This window comes from Thermobia domestica, chromosome 14, assembly GCF_964235325.1.
Source record: "Thermobia domestica chromosome 14, izTheDome1.hap1.1, whole genome shotgun sequence".
Lineage (NCBI taxonomy): Eukaryota > Metazoa > Arthropoda > Insecta > Zygentoma > Lepismatidae > Thermobia > Thermobia domestica.
In genome coordinates, this window is record NC_137467.1 from 112,743,071 (window position 1) to 112,763,433 (window position 20,363).

The 20,363-nt window shown below is 37.9% G+C and overlaps 1 protein-coding gene across 8 annotated transcripts in view; it reads left to right on the forward strand.

Annotated features, from left to right (window-relative positions):
- Window positions 1-20,363, forward strand: part of LOC145670290 (bridge-like lipid transfer protein family member 3B) — a 549,193-nt gene that overhangs the window by 57,429 nt on the left and 471,401 nt on the right. For all 8 annotated transcript variants that reach the window (XR_014128253.1, XM_081738747.1, XM_081738745.1 and 5 more), the window contains exon 4: window positions 10,629-10,854. Coding sequence is in view for 7 of the 8 variants with exons in the window: in XM_081738747.1 (XP_081594873.1) it covers window positions 10,629-10,854 (226 nt within the window). In the remaining variant the exon portion in view is untranslated. The remainder of the gene's footprint in view (window positions 1-10,628; window positions 10,855-20,363) is intronic.

The window sequence follows — 20,363 nt, forward strand, 5'->3', positions numbered from 1 at the left end:
ACGCTCCAACAAGTTGTCAAATGACTTCTCCATGTCCTTTATTGGAATGGTCTTTAGGACGGCGGTCGTCGCCTTCTCAATGGCATCAATCGATGCGTGCCACTTTCCTTTCATCGCCAAATGCAGTTTCGGGAACAGATAGAAATCGCACGGAGCGAGATCTGGTGAATAGGGCGGATGATGCAACCGAATAATGTGATTTTTGACCAAAAATTCAGTTACAAGTCGCGAACGATGTGATGGTGCATTATCGTCCAAAAGAGTCCAACTGTCGATTTCGCGATATTCGGGCCGAATACGACGAATTCTTGCCAGCAAACGCTTCATGACGCCCAAGTAAAACTTTCCAGTGACTGTCTGGCCGGGCTGAACAAATTCTTTGTGGATAATTCCTTTTGAATCGTAAAAACAAATCAGCATCACCTTAACTTTTGACTTCACCAAGCGACTTTTTTTGGGTGTTCCTTCATCCGGCGCTTTCCATTCAGCACTTTGCCGCTTTGTTTCGGGCTCATATTCAAAACACCACGTCTCGTCAGCAGTTACAATCGATTTCAAGAAGTTTCGATCCTGCCGAGCACTTTTAACGATGTCTTTGCAATGCGCAATTCGATCAACTTTTTGGTCTTCGGTGAGTTTATGTGGTACAAACCGCGAATTAACCTTCTTAAGGCCCAAAACTTCGGTCAAAATGCGGTATGCGGTTGTTTGAGGAATGCCTAATTCCATTTCAATAACTTTCACCGACGATTTTTTGTTATGTTTGATGAATTCACGCAGTTTTTCGATGTTTTCTTCCGATAATCCGGTTTTGGGACCTCCTGATCTTTCGTCATTATCCAGCGTCTCTCTACCCGATTTGAATCGCCTGAACCACTCGTAAACTTGCATACGGGATAGACACTCATTACCATATGCATTTTGTAGCATTTGGTGCGTTTCACTAAAAGTTTTACCCAGTTTAACACAAAACTCAATTGCAGCTCGTTGTTTGAAACTCATTTTCCGACCGATGTACACAACACACTGACAGTTGAAACGCAATAACTTTGTTGCCGTGCATCCAAATGTCATGACATTTATACCAGTTGTCAACGAGGGACTACGCCATCTACCGGTAAAATATTACAACAGATGGCACTAGTGGTACTATTTGTTTTCAAAAGTTCGGTTTCTTTTGGAATGGAGGGTGTAAGCTGTCATGGCGTATTGATGCTGCCTGAATCTTGCTGTTATGGAAAATAATTTTTCTTGGATTGTAGGCCCGACCCTCATCGTGTCATTTAATGAAGTCCGGAAGTTGTTTTGCACGATGCATCAAATACAGCTCTGAGTTTGGTAGTAGTACTGGTCTCCTTCATTACGCAATGATGGGGAAGATAGTAATCTGGCATCATTGTATTGTTCTCTGCTCTAGTTATTTCTTCCATATAGCCCAAATCTTCGTACTTCTTCATGAACGCTATATATGGCTTTTTTTTTTCAGTATCCTTCATAAGCCTTTTTTTCCATTGAAAAAAGTTTTCTCGTTGCAATCTCCTTCGATTAACCAAGATTCCCCACATTTTCTTTAAAGGGAAGTCTAACGACGAATCTCCCAGTCTCGTCTCTCCGGTGTGTTTCTTTGAAGTGTCTTTCACATTCTGTCTGCTTTTGACTTGGGTGTTTCGTTGAACATTCTTCTATCGTCCAGAATTTTTTTTAACTGCTTGTGTATTTTCTCTATTGTGGAGAGATGACATACATTTGTCGAAATGTGTGGTTGATTGCCTATTTTTCCAGCTACAATCCAGCCAAACAACGTTTTGTGCAAGGTTGGATACTCTGCCTTGAATTTTATTTGCCCTTCACAAAGTAGATCAAAGAATACTTCCGCCCCCAGTAACATCTCAATACGCTATGGTATGTTGAAGCTAGGATCTGCTAATTCAATGTTGGAAGGTATTTGCCACGATGACGCGTCTACATGAACCATAGGCAAGTCTTGTGATATTTGCGGCAATATAATGAAGTCTAATGTGGCTGAATAATTGTTATGTCTTGACTTAATTGTAGCCTGAACGCTATGGCATGACCTTGTCTTAGCATTACCTATACCATTTATGTGTACAACGCTATTACTCTTTGTTGGTCCCAATAATTGAACCATTCTATTTGTTAGGAAATAGGACTGAGAAGCACAATCGAGAAGTGTTCGACACATTTGAAAATTACCCTGTTTATCTTTAACATATACTATAGCTGTGGATAGCAAAACGCTTGGTGGTCTCCTAAGATTCTGCGGTATGCTGTTTGTAGAATGAATAGTCTTATCTTCACGTTCCTACTCGAGTGATGTGCTTGCAGCAAGCGTGTTTAGACCTTTACCTATTTCCTTTCATCTTGTGGTTTATTCGCTCTAGTGGACGATGGACAACGCGAGTAGTGCAGTAATATGTTATGCCTTGTATTGCATATTTTACAATTACCTGATAAGCACTCATTTGCCTTATGCGCTCGTTTGAGACAATTTATACACAAAGAAAGACGTTTAACTTCTTTAATTCTATCTCCTATAGATTTTCCCAACAATGATTGGCATTGAAATAATTTGTGTGAGCCTTTACAGCTGGGACATGCATTGTTGTCGGAACACGTAACGTGTGCTGTCGTTGAGTAAGAACTCTTTTTGCCTGCCGTATATGTTTATTGATATTTGTTACTTGGAACTGAGGGTGTGTCTTTAGGTCTACGCTTACTATCAACTGCGTCTAAAACTTGGCAGCGCTGTTGTAAAAATTGTGTCAGCTGTGACATGCTCGGTAATTCATTCGTTAATTGTGTTTTCTCCCACTCCTTATGCGTTGTAATGTCTAGTTTGGTCGTAATCAAATAAGTAATGCATCCCAGCTTTCTGTCGGTTGACCTAATGATTTTAAAGCCCTCAAATGTTTACCGCTGTCTAAAAGAGATTTAAGCTAAACAGCTGACTCACGTTCCACCATTGGCATTTCAAATAAAACTTTGACGTGTTTGTGAACAATATACCTTTTGTTTTCAAAACGCTTTTTGAGTAATGTCCATGCTACGTCGTAGTTTTCAGAAGTTTCTAAAGCTTGTATTACTTCAAGCGCTTCGCCACGTAGAGAAGAATGCAAATAATGAAACCTTTGTACCGGCTGCAATGTGCTATTGTTATGTATTAATGCCTGAAACGTGTCATAGAACGACAACTACTCATCGTAGCTTCCAGAAAAGGTGGAAAGGTTTATCACCGGTAACCTAACTGATGAGTTAGAATTGCTTGATTCATTGTTTTATTTATTAATTAATTAATTTATTTTTTGTTTCACTGGAGTTGCGTTGATTTATGAACACTTCCGCCTTAGCTGCTAAATCAAAATAAGTACTCTGAAATTGCTCTTTCTTCCGTTTCTTGATCAATTTCTGATGAACCCTGTAACATTTCTATTTCGGACTGTATTGCATTAAATTCATCATAGCAGTGTTTTATTTTCTCGTAACGTAACACTAACTGCGTAATATTCTGATCTTCTGTAAAGCTATCTACAAAAGGTTTAAAACGAGTGAGTTTGGCCGTAATTTGACCTCTCTTGACCACTAATTCTTTCATTCTGTCCATCATGCTTCACTCAAATTAAATACACTTTTAACACTTCTAAATGAGACACTGCTATTACAGGCGTATCTTGTATACGTAATACAAGGATAGTATTATTTGGTCTAGGAATTAATTCGTGCGGGTGGACAAGAGATGGCGCAACGAACGGAGCGTCCCACAGTTCCGTGTATCCACACATGTGTTGCAAACCCCTGTCATCGCGTATCGTTCGTAGTATAGGGCAGTGGATTAAAGCGTCAACAACACCAGTTTGTAGTTAAGTGAACATGGCGCAATTTGTGCCTGATAAAGTGTTTTTGCGGGGTGTCCTGCTGCATTACTTTAACATGCAGAAAAGTGCGACTGAAAGTCATCGTATTTTGGTGGAAGTGTATGGTGACCATGCTCTAGCTGAGCGAACGTGTCAGAAGTGGTTTGCACGGTTTAGAAGTGGTGATTTCGGCTTGGCAGACCAAGAGGGAGCTGGACAGCCAAAAAAATTTCAAGACGAAGAATTGACAGCATTGCTCGAGCAGGGTTCGTGTCAAACGCAGGAACAACTTGCAGCAGCATTAGGCGTTGATCAAACAACAGTCTCCAAACGCTTGAAAGCCATGGGAATGATTCAAAAGATGTCACATTGGGTTCCACATGAATTGAAAGACAGAGACGTTGAAAGACGAAAAACCATTTGCGAATTGCTGCTTCAACGACAGAGCAGAAAGGGGTTTCTGCATCGAATTATTACGGGTGATGAGAAGTGGATCCATTACGAGAACCCTAAACGAAAAAAGGCCTGGGTGAAACCAGGTGAACCAGGTCCATCACAACCAAAACGAGATATTCACTGTGCAAAGGTTATGCTGTGCATATGGTGGGATATGAAAGGTGTGGTGTACTATGAGCTGCTGCAACCGGGTGAAACTATGAATGGAGAGCGTTATCGACGACAATTAATGCGTTTGAAGCAAGCTCTGGCCAGAACACGACCAGAATGAGAGAACAGACATGATAAACTTATTGTTCAACGTGATAACGCTCGCCCACATGTCGCAAAACCGGTCAAAACCTATTTAGAAAATGTCGGATGGGAAGTTTTACCCCACCCGCCGTATTCACCAAACGTTGCTCCTTCGGACTACTACTTGTTCGATTGCATGAACAACGATTTGATTGGACAGCGGTTTACTTCTTCAGAAGATATCGAAACATGGGTCTCTGACTGGATCGCTTCCAAGGATGAGGACTTCTTTCGCCACGGAATCCGTACATTGCCTGACAGATGGACGAAAGTGGTGGCTAGCGATGGACAATATTTTTCTTAAGGTATTTATGTATTTTGTGTTTGTACTACAGCTTCAATGTGTGCGTACCAACCGCACGAATTAATTCCTAGACCAAATACATTCAAATATGCACTCACTACCTATCTTATTACTGTACTGTAGAATCCTGATCCGGCGTGGATGGACCATGTGGTCGATGTAATGCCTTTTTAGGCGGTGGTTTCTTAATAATTCGTCGACGTTGCTTTGAGACTGTTGGAAATATATTTGCATTTCATAACACACAAGATTATATGAATTAAACAACTACAAACAAATTCGCTAAATGAACAGGAGTATATATGGATTAATGCGATATTATAACGTAGCTACTACTGATTTCTTGGTGTCTTGTTTACACACACACACACACACACACACACACACACACACACACACACACACACACACACACACACACACACACACACACACACACACACACACACACACACACACACACACACACACACACACACACACACACACACACACACACACACACACACACACACACACACACACACACACACACACACACACACACACACACATATACACACACACACACACACACTCTCTCTCTCTCTCTCTCTCTCTCTCTCACTCACTCACTCACTCACTCACTCACTCTCTCTCTCTCTCTCTCTCTCTCTCTCTCTCACTCACTCTCTCTCTCTCTCACTTTCACTCTCACCCTGCTGGGAGAAAAAAAGTAATAGTTTTTATGTTGCTGCCTAACCATTTACTTACAGTCATTAGTTTTTATTGAGAAGAAGGCTCATTTCTGAACACAAACCATTTTCAGACTAAAACATTTAATCAAAAAATTTTTATTAGTGCAAAAAATTTTCAAACTTAAAAAATTTAAACGAAGATGTTCAAACAAAAGAAAACTGATAAAAATAAACCAAAATTTTAAAAACAAAATTCTAAAAAATCAAACAATGCTGGAGAAATTTTAAGCAAAAATGTTGAAACGTTTTTAAAAAGTTCAGTATAGATTCGAAAATGACCACTCAATCAAATTGCATCAAGAATAACATTGCACCAATTACCTTAGACTATGAGTGCAATACTAGGACTCAGATATTTTCAGAATACAACTAGAAATATTAAACGACAGCTTTTTTTTTTCATAGGTAATAACCAATTGAATTGCATCAAAAATAACTTTCCACCTATGATATTAAATTATGAGTTGTAAGTAAAGTTCAAAGAGTGAAATTATTGTTGTTGTATATGAGTTGATTTTAGTAATTACCTATCAGGTACTAGAAAACAATCTTTCAGTTTAAAAAACTCTACTTTCTTTAGTCAAACAAACATTGACAAGCAAAAATTTTGTGATAGGAAGAACGTTTTACGGTTTTCAATTATTCAAATAGATCTTAGACTGTGATATTCAAATGATCTTAGACTGTGAGTCATGACTACAACTTATATGATTCAATGGGTGAAATTGTTGTTGTATTTCAGTAAGTTTTAATAATTATCTATCAGGTTTGAAGTTCTAAAATTTTCGATCAAAGGCTTTATTTAGACTGAGAGTTGTAATTACAATACTAAGGTTTAAAAGTTTTCAAACTAAATTAAAAATGTTTTGAAAGAGTGATCAAAAAATTATAGACAAAACTGATCAAAACACATTTTTAAAAAATTTAAACAAATATTTGAAAATGATTAACCAATCAGATTGCACCTAGAATAACTTCTACCAGTGACCTTAGGCTATGAGTTGGAACTAGAATTCTAAGATTCAAAGTGTGAAATTGTTGATGTAGATCAATAAGTTACAATAATTACGTATTAGGTTTCAAACCCTAAATTTGAAGCTAGAGGTAAGGATCTACCAATCAGATTTCAATAAAGGTGACTTTCCACCAACGACATTACAGTAAGACATGCACTCACCCGTATGATTATATGATATAAAGTTCTTCATCTTAGATGAGGTCAAAATCACCAATTAAAATTTTTGTAAAATTCCCATGTCCAATGAAAGACAATGGAACCTTATGGTTATATGTATCCATATGCATGTGTACACTATGTGATCAAAAGTATCCGGACACCCCCAAAAACATGTTTTTCATACTAGGTGCATTGTGCTGCCACCTACTGCCAGGTACTCATTATCAGCGACCTCAGTAGTCATTAGACATCGTGAGAAAACAGAATGGGGCGCTCCACGGAACTCACGGACTTCGAACGTGGTCAGGTGATTGGGTGTCACTTGTGTCAGAAGTCTGTACGCGAGATTTCCACACTCCTAAACATCCCTAGGTCCACTGTGTTTGATGTGATAGTGAAGTGGAAACGTGAAGGGACACGTACAGCACAAAAGCGTACAGGCCAACCTCGTCTGTTGACTGATAGAGAAGGCAGATAGTTGAAGAGGGTCATAAAGTGTAATAGGCAGACATCTATCCAGACCATCACACAGGAATTCCAAACTGCAGTAGGATCCACTCCAAATACTATGACAGTTAGGCGTGAGATGAGAAAACTTGGATTTCATGGTCGAGCGGCTGCTCATAAGCCACATATCACGCAGGTAAATGCCAAACGACGCCTCGCTTGGTGTAAGGAACGTAAACATTGAGCTATTGAACAGCGGAAAAACGTTGTGTGTAGTGACGAATCACGGTACACAATGTGGCAATCCGATGACAGGGTGTGGGTATGGCGAGTGACTGGTGGACGTCATCTGTCAGCGTGTGTAGTGCCAACAGTAAAATTCGGAGGTAGTGGTGTTATGGTGTGGTCGTGTTTTTCTTGAAGGGGGCTTGCACCCCTTGTTTTGCGTGGCACTCGCACAGCGTAGGCCTACATTGATGTTTCAAGCACCTTCTTGCTTCCCACTGTTGAAGATTAATTCGGGGATGACGATTGCATCTTTCAACACGATCAAGTACCTGTTCATACTGCACGGCCTGTGGCGAAGTGGTTACACGACCATAACATACCTTTAATGGACTGGCCTGCACAGAGTCCTGATTTGAATCCTATAGAACACCTTGGGGATGTTTTGGAACGCCGACTTTGTGCCAGCCCTCACCGACCTATATCGATACCTCTCCTCAGTTCAGCACTCTGTGAAGAATGGGCTGTGATTCCCCAAGAAACCTTTCAGCACATGTTTGAAAGTATGCCTGCGAGAGTGGAAGCTGTCATCAAGGCTAAGGGTGGGCCAACACCATATTGAATTCCAGCAGTACCGATGGAGGACGCCACGAACTTGTAAATCATTTTCAGCCATGTGTCTGGATACTTTTGATTACATATTGTATGACTACATTTTCGACAACTTTGTACACATAAAGGATGATACGGAGAACCAACTAAAATTCACAAAAGTATATATTCAGGTCGTAGAGAACATTTACCAATATGTGTTACTTGATAGTTCTTAAATTTAAGAGGTAGGCCAATGTATCCTCCCAAATTTTGAAAGGAAAATATGAATGTACTTATGTTCTGTGAAAGATAATTGATACTTCTACTCAACCATATAAGCATATGATACTATAAAGCCTGATCAAAGAGAAGATCATACACTTCCAAATTTTGATTTTTATATATATACACACGCATAGAAGGAAACAAGTGCATTAACCCTTTAATGAGCAAGCATTGATAACATTTCCCTTAAAATGTTTAGTTTGCTCTTATGGTTGAACCATGTCTTTCTGATCATAATTTCGTAATTTTTAAAGTAATATTGTACTCTGGTTACAAAATACGGGATGTTTATTTCAAAGCAACATTGCCATAAAATGGGTTTTATTGTGTTGCTACTGAGCAGCATTGCCCTATTATGGTCAAATATCATAATATTTTCAGTAATTAGCAGCAGTTTCGTTGAAATATATTTCTACAGAGCAAGTAACCACAAATAAAAAAAATGAAAAAACAACTTCCGCGGAACGTAGGAGATAAAGCTTCTACAATAGTAAATTTAACTGTTCCATGTTGACGAAGATTAGAAATATCTAAACAAGTGACCCGCAAATCATGTATATGAATATTGTATGAACGCAATAATGCCAATTAGATGATCACTGAAGTTATAATTCGTACGGATAACGCAATAGAATGCGATGTTGCGTGAGAGTAACAGTGCCAAATGAAAGGTTAATGTATAAAAAGAGAATTATCCATGTATTCGACCATGAAACCATATGTTGTTGTAAAACTTCATCTAGAAAGATAAGTCAATAACCGATGACGTGGCAAACACATGACGATGCTACTATTTGGTAATTTTTTATCCATTGAAGGGGATAAGCAGGATCACTCACACTTAGAAAATTAGTGCTAGAGAACATGTAGCAAGTTTTACTTTTAAGGCATTTATCAAATTTAAGCGGTGGCCTATGTACCACTTCCCCAATTTTGAAAGGTAGAATCAATGTAGCAATGTCTTACAAAAGATATTGGACCCCTGTACTCATCTATATAATCATGATAAACCTTCATCAAAGGGTATAAATTAGGTCAAAACTTCCAGATTTTGAATTTTTGGTGATTTTGTATCCATAAAAGGGAACAAGATAGACCACTCAAATTTACAGTGGTATATATTTAAGAGCATTTAGCAGATTTCGGTTTTTGACAATTCCCAAATTTAAAGTTTGGTTCTACGTATCTCTCCCGATATTTAAAGAAGGACGCATGAATATACCATGTCTTATGAAAGGAAATGAACCCCTGTTCTTGCCCATATAACCATATAAGGTAACAAAGCCTCATCAATCATGTGGTTCGGATTCCACGTTAATCAGTAGGTCCACGTCTCATATAGCCTCGCTGCTGAACGGGACGTTAAACTCAAAATCAACTCAAAGCCTCATCAAAGAGGACCAAATAGGTCAAAAACCTTCGAAATAAACATTTTTGGCAAATTTTTACCCATAAAAGGGAACGAGGTAAACCACCAAACTTAGAGATACCGGTTCTACACTACCATACCGGATTTTTGGTTTTGGCGATTTCAAAATTTATGAAGTGGTCCTATGTACTCCTCCTGAAATTTAGGGAGTGAGCCAAGGTAGCCCTGCTAAAATCAATAGGGCATTGACCCCTATGATATCATGCCATGTGATTGTCACGTGACGTCCCTCAACAAATTAGAGATAGTTAGGCCAAGTCAGGCTCATATTACTGAAGTTTTACTTCTCAGAACCCATTTATCTTTTTGCCTCAGCCGGCTATTTGGTAGGAAAAAGTTTATAAAATAAATTAGTATGTTTTGCAAAACTTCTCTACCTACACACAATATACATGCATCCTAGATAAAGAACCCTCTGGTCGGGAAAAAGTGTGTGTTTTTTTTTTTTTTTTTTTTTTTTTTTTACATCACATATAGACCCAGAAATTTGTAAAACGTCATTTAAAAAGCCTGAAAAAGTCAGGAATTCGTACTCGCCAAATAAGTCAGAACCCTGGAATGTGATACATGTGCAACTCGAGTTATCTTATTAAAATATGTCAAGTGATAGACCTAAAAAATAATTGAACATGAAATACAGGAGAGAGGACCCAGAAGTAATACATAATAAGATCAACAAAGGTTGCTATTACGTTTCATAATACTAGTGACTAAAAGTACTATGTAAACATGTAAGTAATTATTATTATTATTATTATTATTATTATTATTATTATTATTATTATTATTATTATTAAATTCTTTCTAGGTTTCTCGGATACTCGTAGAGTCAAGATCACCTTCATGGCAGCGCAGTGATTTGAGAATGACAAGATTAAAAGAACCCGAACGAGGCGAATTATTGATTTTCAAAGAACTTGAATGGCAGACTGTTCGCATTGAAGCAAAATCCACGAAAGATGAAAATCTAACTCCATTAAGATTAATTACGAATCAAGCTCGGTGTAGAATCACTATCAAGAAAAAAATATCAGGTATATCTTATCACATCTTTTTAAAAATTACTTTTATGCTTGTACTTTTAAGTAATTCTTTCTAGTTGATGTCGTTTGTACAGAGAGAAAGCAAACAAGTATGCCTCAACGAAAGTGTTGAATCCATACAGTTGGAAGGTAGTTCGATAGATCATCTGTGAATGTTTCATCTCTGAAACAGTATGTTTAAATTTGATCTAAGTTTCGCTAGGATATATATATATATTAGGGCATTGCATGTAAGTATGGAAAAATTGAAAGTTTAAAAATTGTATGGTGCCCCCCTCCTATGTTGTTTCAACTGGCAAAATCTGAATGCATACCAAATTTTAGGTCATTTGGTGATGTTTTGACCCCCGCCCAACAACGATTAACTATTTACTTAACTTATACATATATCCTTATGAACTTTAAATATCTTAAAATTATAGATTTGCATTTTTTTTTTTTTTAAACTTTAGATTCCATTTTCAAGTGAAATGATTTTTACGATAGGAGGATTTTTGCTAAAATTTTCTTAATTTTGTTTTTGCAGTGATACTTTTAGTGAGATGTATTGCTTTTAAAATATTATCTTTCTACATAAATTAAAAATTTAGCATTTTACTTGTATAAGACTTGTTTTTATACAGAGGAGGCCAACTTTAGCAATAGAGTACTACATAATACAGAGAATCACATCAAATGACTTGGTTTAAGGTTTTGTGGAAGACAATGTCAATTTCTTTAATGTCTCTTTTCGAAAGTTAGGGATTTGTATGCGGTGATATTCGACCAAGTGCAATAAAAAATGTTTTTGTGTTTCTTCATTGGTAACACTTGTTGAGAAGTCTTGGATTAGTTTCACAGCCCGTTCCGACAGATTATTCACCACTTTGACATACCGCACATATATCTCAGCTTCTTGGTAATCGGGAACATTGTGCCACTCACTAACAGGTTTTCCTAGCCAGTCGGCGTCAATTCCCATGCTGTGAAACAAAAACCAGAATTTAGGCCCAATAAGGGATGATAGTTTTGTACTTTGGCTAAGAATAGGAAAAAATGGATGGCCCCTTTAGAACTTTCTTTTTTGGCTGAGGAATTGGGAGTAATGTTCGAGCAATCTGTTGTCGTTTTGAAGAGGAAAGTTTATTCGAAAATAGAGTGAACAACGCACATTCTTCGGTTAAATACCAGAAGTGCCTTTCCATGAATTTTATGGCTGCATTTGCAACTTGTGGATCATACTTGCAATACTTGTTCAAGTCTTGCCATAGCTTGAAATAATTGCATCGACCCCAATGGATGAAGAGAGCCAGTTTACAGCGCAGAATAGGGCATTAAATTTACATAGTGCTTCGAGTTTACTAATCATGTCCTTGTCATATCCTGCTTGAGCACTGAAAGTAAACATCTTTGCAGGATACAAAATGGATGACATCCATCGAGCATGATGCGCTGCTCCTGGTCTCAGCCAGTGTATTCCTCTTTCAGGTGTCTCATCCAGAAGTATCAACATCAATTTAGCACACTCCCGATAGTCATCACAAGGTAGCAAGTTATTTTCATTTCAAGTAGAAAGTACTCTCTTTGGTGCTTGTTTAGAATTTTTCATAGTAAGTTTCAGACTCCTGTCTTTGATTTCCAGGGTCCTAAAACCAGCTTCTGTGTTAATAGTTAACCAAATAGAGTCTCTGAATTGAATAAACTCGGAGTTTTCATTACCTGATGTTGCACCAAACAATTCTTTGTGAAAAGAACTTAGGATTGTTTCAAATATATGATGCCGACAAGCTAACAAAAACAATTTCTTGTCAAAGAGGTTTTCCAACCGAACACAAGCTCCACTTTTCCATCCTGATTTCGAAGCTGTAGTGTCAAAAACATGGGATCTTACATTATCTGAAACATTTCACTCATTTGCAAGGGAAAACTTAGCTCTTGTTTGTTCTTCACCTGTTGTTTGTAATTATTGGGATACCAAGAATTTTGCCTTCTTCACAACCTGGAATGCTAGATACCAGAATCGCTAATCTTTCTTTGTTTTCTTTTTTGATGTCTGGAACCAATTTACCATCCGAATGTAGTGTTGAGTGCTTCGGTGCTATGAACTAGTCTTAATTGTTTGCGCTAATGATTTCCTAACTTCTTTACCTGTTCTCCATGTGCTTTTAATTGAAAGAGTAGCTTTTTCCAATGGAACTCCTTTTGTAAGAATTGGTCCCATGAATGCTGTTCGTTGACCACTTGACAGATTAAGCCTGTCCCCTGTAGTTAATATGATATGGCTAATAAATGGATTTCTGGGTAGTTTCAAATCAATGAATGCACTTTTTCTACGAACAGTACCTGTACCAGTTGCACCATTGCTTGTTGATGGAAATACAAACAGAGGATCGTCAGTTGGTTCAGATTCAACTTCCAAGCTATCCGAATCACTTGAATCAAGGCTATCGATCTCATCAAGTTACAGGATAGTGCTTGTGCTTATCTTTGTTGAAGCTTCTTCTTGGCGACGCTTCTCCCTCGCAGCACGCTCAATTTCCTTTTCATGATGAGATAATTTTCTCATAACTTTCGCAAAATGTGTCTTGTCAAAACCACCTAACTCAGTTTTCCGACATGTTGGTTGATCTTTTAAGAAGTACATATCTTCCAGAACCATTTTCCTAGTTCTACATCTGTCATATTCGATAATAGAAATAGCATTGTCGTGCGCTATGTCAAAGAGTGGACGAAGAGATCTGAGAAAGCTTTCACACTCAGCTGGAAAGTTCTTTCTTGTTCTATGTTTCCGCAGATTCTCATATCGCATATTCCGCAGATTCTCATTTATTCAGTTTTGCTTTGGAATGCCCTGGTTTGATAGCAGTGATAGGAATGCCAGAAAGTTCCCAAAATTGCTCAGCCTTAAGAATAACGTGTTCTATAACATTATCTCTTTTATGTTTCTGCATGGGTCCATGATTGAGAAAAAGAAAGTAGCGAAGCACATCCCCATTGGTGGGCAGTTGAGATTCTTTTCTCGGGGTCAAATCTTGCAATAAATTACCTAAGAGCCATGCTTCAGACATTTGTTTGTCATCCTTTCGAAGCACTGGTCGTTTGGTGTGGATAAAATTGGAGAAACCGCGTCCTGAGGTGGTTCTTTTTCTATACTTTTACTCATTTCTGCCTTGGTTATAATCTGTAAAGAAAAAAGCAAAAACATTAAAAACGTGACTTCGTGTTATGAATGTGCGCTTTCAACTGAAAACTATTTTTGAGGTGGGCGGGGGTCAAAACGTGGCCTACTGACCTGAAAACTAGCACACAATTTTATCTCAGTAATTGTAACAATATGGTAGGGGGGCACAATAAATATTCGAAAAAAAATTTTTTTGCAATACCCTAATATATATATATGCCTAGTTATATCATAAATACTGTCACAAGTTTGAATGTGAATAACACAGAGAGTATTAACACCAAGGCAATTTACTTTTGTCATGTTTTACATTGATATGTTGTACACCTGACGCACGAATCATTTTTCGAAATTTTCCCCCTTGGTCTTGATGCAGGCACGAAGTCTGTCCGGCCACTGGTCAATGACATTACGCACAACGTCCATGGGAAAATTGTTCACTGCTCTGGTCAAGGATTGTTTCTGACTGTCGGCAGATAGATGCCGTTTATGGCAGACGTTTGCCTGAAGGACTGCCCAAAGTTCGTAGTCCAACGGGTTAAGGTCCGGGCTGCTAGAAGGCCAATTAGCGGTAGAAATGAAATCGAGGACGTTCTGTGCCAGTCACTTCTGGATTGTTTTCGCTTTGTGGCCTGGAGCGGAATTCTGCTGGAAGGTCCACCTTTCTCCAGGGAACATGGTTTCACTATAGGTGTTAGCACTGTGTCCTGGTACACCTTGGCAGATGTTTTAACACCTTTTTCGCAAAAATGCTGCTGGGTTGTGCCTGAGTAATTCACTTCCAACCAAACCATCACTGAGGCAGGATGTGTCCTCTGAACCCTTGGAGCTGCCTCAGCAGCTGCAGTAGATGACGTGGCATACACACGGTCATTTTGGGCGTTGTAGGGCTGCTCAATTGTAAACATCTTTTTGTCAGTGAACAGAATCTTTCTGTGCAGATTGTTGGCGTAACGCCACAACAGTCTCTTTGATTTAAGGACCCTCTACGACATTAATGTTTGGGTCAGAAAGTGATCAGTCTGCTTCTTATACGTCCGTAGATGTAGGTCACTCCTGAGCACACGAGACATGGAATTTCTGCTGATGTTCATCTCAGCAGCCATCACACTTTGTGTTCGAACAGGATTTCTTCGAATTCTTGCTGCGACTGATTTGTGGACCTGCGGGGTTCGTACAGTTCGTGGTCTGCCACTCCTTGCGCGGTCAGCTGCCGTTCCAGTCTCGGTGTATCGCAGTATGGCGCGATACACGAATCTCTTGCTGATTTGTAGGGGTTTCAGGAGGTTGAAAATCTCACCTGTTGTCTTCCCGACCTTGTGTAGTGCAATTACTACTACACGATTTTCGTAATCGTCTCCCATCAGAATTCATTACAATATCAACATATGTCATGAACAGTCACACACACTACATGAATCTTCCGTTTTATACACAGGTGGCAGCATTGTGCCACTCCGGATGTCTACAGCGCCACTCCAAACTTTGTGACTATTTATGATATATATATATATATGTGTGTGATGGAATAATCATGTATGCTTAGCATAAATAAACGCAAGTAGCCTTTGCACTTTTGTGTCCTGTTACAAAACTGTGTGTAGTTCTCCAGATATAAGGCCTACAAGAAAATTTTTGCCTGAAATATATTGGATCTTTTAATCCAAAAACTTCCTCGAATGAAAATTAAAGAAAACCGAATTGAAGCGACGTTGCCTGTTGTTTGTGATCACGGGGAAATGGTTGAACAGTTTGAAATGAATGTTGGAACATAGTAAATATCAACTCTGAACTGGGTTTTTATCATGACACTTTGATCAAACGATGTATCCTAAGGGGGTTAAAATTTATGTATAAGATACAGTATCTTATGATATTCTTATTAAAAATAAGGAGACACGTGCCCCAGCGTTTTTGAAAATTTCCGTTTTAAGAGAGGAAGGGTGGCATTTTCATATTTCTTCTTCACACTGAAATCGGCGTTGTGTTATTTGTGGTTACATTACAGGGAAGCGGTTGACTGAAATAAATTTGAATCATAACTACAGGGTTTTCAATTTACAATGGAACCCGGAGTTTGGGATAGTAGAACTTTTGAACCTGAAGTGATACACGAATAATGATTATACCAAAATGAAACATTGTTCATGCATATATTTTTAAACTAGGAAGCAACGATTGAAGTACACTAGGAACCACACAGTATTGCCAGATGTAACCGTAGGTGTAAATCAATTTTTTGGCAAACCATGTAAATTGACTCATAACTCATACGTGTGGATGTTCTGTTGTTAATTTTCAGTTTGTTTAATTGGAGTAGCTTGAAAACTATGGAGCAGAAAAAAGAATTTTTCATTTCCACCGATAACTAATCGGATGAGGCCTCTGTAAGGGGAACTAGGGAAATCGTAGTTTTCATAAATTAACACTCTGAATTGGCAACCCTGCTGATGTTTCAGTACATCAAAAGGTGTGTTAAGGATCTGTCTACTTTATGCAATTCCTGAAAACAATGAAAAACGAAATTTGAAATAATCATGATAAAATTTTTACTCACGTGCACCCGGCAACACTGCTATTCATTCCTATGGGGCTATTTAAAGTAAGGGGTATATAAGAACAATTCTCGAACTATTGAAGATCTGGAAACGAACATTAGCAGTACTATTGAGAACATTAACACGTCTAATCTTCGTAAAGTTGCTGCCAACCTGGTGAAACGTGTGAACCAGTGTTTGAATCAAAACACGGGACACTCCCAGCATCTGCTATAGAGCTGGCAACTCATTTCTGCTAGTAGCAGTGTTGCCGGGTGCATGTAAGTAAACGTACTGCCTCAAGTACTACCCTGTAGTACTACCTCAAGTTGGAATTTTATCATGTCACTTTGATTAAAGGGCGTATCCTAAGCGGGTAGGCGTTTAAAATTTCTGTAAAAATGAAGTACCTCATGAGATTTTATCATTATGTTTTCATTCAAAGCGTATCCTAAGATAGTTTCAAATATTTTTATAAGCCTATTGTCCCTTTTCGGAGAACTGATACTTCTGCCAGTTATCAATATTTTGAAGTGTTTTTTTTTCTTTCTTCGTGTATTTTTGCGTAAGGTATATTTTTATTCATTAACCATTAAATCACTAAATAGGTCAATGTATGGTGGCCATTAAAATTACAACACCTGGAAGTAGATATTTCCTCAAACCAACATTTGGAGAATGTGTAGAACGTGGGGACAGTGACATGATAACGATACTGCGCATCACTTACTTCAGCCATACCCCTTTAACAGTAACCGAGGGCCGAAATTATGTAGTGGAGGATGTTTACTCGACTATAGTTTGCGGACAGTTGAAATGAAACATATGGACGAATGCGTCAGTCATGTCGACCGTTTTTTCGTTTGATTATGGAAGAATTTTGACATATCGAGGCTACATAGTATCCTTGATTGAACTGATGCCTGCGTTAGAAGGAATGCAACCACAGCGTTGCGAGTATTGAATCAGTTGCTCGAGGAAGGAGAAACATACCGACGCACAGTGGAGCCAATTTTTGGCAAAACCCCGTAAAATGAAGTAAAAGATTGACACGAAATAATTTATCAGTGAATGCGATTGGACGTTAAAAGGGGGGGGGGGGAGGGGAGGGCGAGACATGATCTGAATATTTGTATATCAATGTTAGTTTTCCTGGTTGTTTGTAACACTGTTTGACGAAAGGTTGTATAATTAATAGAATACTATCTTTTTCAGTTACAATACCGTATATTGCATTTCTAATTTTATTAAGTAAACTGACAAGAGCAACGCAAGTAGGTACTAGCCCTTTGTACTCTAAACAACAAAAGTGTAAGAAGAGGCTTGATTCCTTGCTCATGAACATCTTAAAACTGTCTGGAAAATTGTGTGACCAGATTATTTAATAACAAATTTTCCAAACAAATAAACAGAAAGGATATCATCAATCATAGTAATGAATATTGAGGCTTGTTTTGTATGTTACATTAAACCTAGGGGATTAATGAACAACTTTTATATTTATGAAATTCCACACATTCCATTAAAGGTATGTTATTACTCTTAGAAAACGAAAGACAGTCAATACTACTAGCACATCCTACTACATTTAAAGAATTACGCAATTGCAATATTAATTGTTTTGAATTGCAATTAAAACGCAATTCGTGTAGCTTTCTCCACGGGAAGACAAATAATCAATACGTACGCAAGCAACGGCAAATATTATATGTCACCATTTTTTTCTATGAACCAGTAATACATACAAAAACTTCACATTTCCAAATGAAACTATATACATTAAGGGGTCACTTCAAAAAAGTCCGGGGGCAACTGCCCCCTCTTGCCCCCCAATCGCCGCCACTCGTTATAATGAAACCTTAATAGCGTACATACAAGATAATATGCAGGAAAGGAATGTAGCAGCTTAAAATGACAACGTGATACGTAAACTTTGTCATCCGTCGAAGACGGAGAGGCGTACTTAGTGACAGATGATAGGAAGTTGAATTTGAAAGCGATTATCACTACAGCGCGTATAGATATTCAGCGGCTGGTAAATATGTTGACACGACCAACAGGTGTTTATTGTTTTGTATATTTAGAATGTTGATGTGATGTGTAGTAGTACTACATATCATATTTGGAAAATGCTGTGATACTGAAAGCATGTAAATTATGGTCAAACGATAGAATGGCATTTTAGTAGAAAACATATATCATGTCTATGATTTTTTTAAATATGTCGTAACGGAAACATTGTTCTTACTGTATGCAAAGAAAAAAAAACCTGCACTTTTGGGGAATATAGCGCGTGAAAATGTAGGAAAAACTCATTCTGCATCAACCTGCTTTTGAATTGAGCTGGGGCGAATGTGAGAGCAAGTGTTGGGTTATTAGACATGTGATCCCCATGCAAGCAGTGACAAAGTTGAATATAAGTAGATTCTGGGAATTTTGCCCCCAGGCCCCATGTTGTTCCCAACATCCATACTTTTCGGGGATTCATCCACAAAAATAAACTCTAGTCAACAATATTTGATTATTGGTGGCGATATTTTGAAATGCCAATGTTTGCTAAACAATCTACGGACAATATGATAGCACCATATTAAAAATGATGGTGATGAATTCAGTGTTTTGTTTTTTGTGATGCGTGCACAGAAGTGAGATTGGAATCAACTGTAATAAGCCTCCACTCGTCCCAGCTCAGAGTGTTCCAATCAAAGCCCTGAAATGAGCCTGCTTATTGCACGATGCAAGATATGATGCATGTAAATCATAATATGTTTAATATATCTGATAATGTATTCATATCGAGAACCTGTGATGAGATATTTTTTATGTATTGAGGTGTCCGTGCATCATCATTGCCATAATGAATCTTCCACAACTTTGAAATAATTTTGAGAAGCAAGAAGTTTTCTTTAATTTTATTATTCTTCAGTTGTAAATTGTATAATTACACTTTTTTCCATTCACGCGCAAAAATGTAAACCAATAGTAAATTGCCAAATCAAAGCATATTGCCCACGCACGTGCTTATGCCAATTATAGAACCTGTTATATACTTTAGACGCGAATATGAGGAATATTTCCTTTTGTGATATACAACTCTATATTTTTGCTGAAATAATGTCGAAATAGCGTAAATATTTCAGTCTACGGAGTTTCTTTTACACTTTCAAAGATATGTGCATCTTGGTGCGTGCCACCTACATTTTTTTTTGTTTGTTTTTTTTTTTTTTTTGCTTACTGTAAATTTATTTGATGTCTAAATCTTTCTTCTACATATTGAATACATTATTGTAACCATTGCACACACCGAACTAATTGTTTTTCTTACAGTTTTCTGCCTCATATTGCGCATTCCTAATTTTGGCAAGAATTCAGTTCTTTGGCACCAATGTGGCACGTCAAGGATAGCAACTGCTTCGTCACAGTACTGACCTAGAGATGGAAATCTTGTGCGCATGCAAGAATTCAGAAATGTTGCTCATCGACGAGTGTCTACACCAGGCCCTTATTTATATGTTGTGCACCTCTGTGCTCAAAATAATTTGCCGCCCTCCTCCCCGAACAAACTTATGTCTTAAACAAGGAAACAAGCTGTGATTTTGCAAACATACCAGCTCCTTGATTAAAAGGCAACGAGCTTAACCACCTTTCCATTGAGAACACATTTTCTCAATACTGGCATGTAATTTATTCATGTGGGTTTTACTTTACTGTCCAGAGAAAATGCATTCTATTAATTCTTAGTAAGCCGTTGTGTAATTTTTATATTTTATAATTTCAGTTGATTTATGATTGAATTTCTTAAA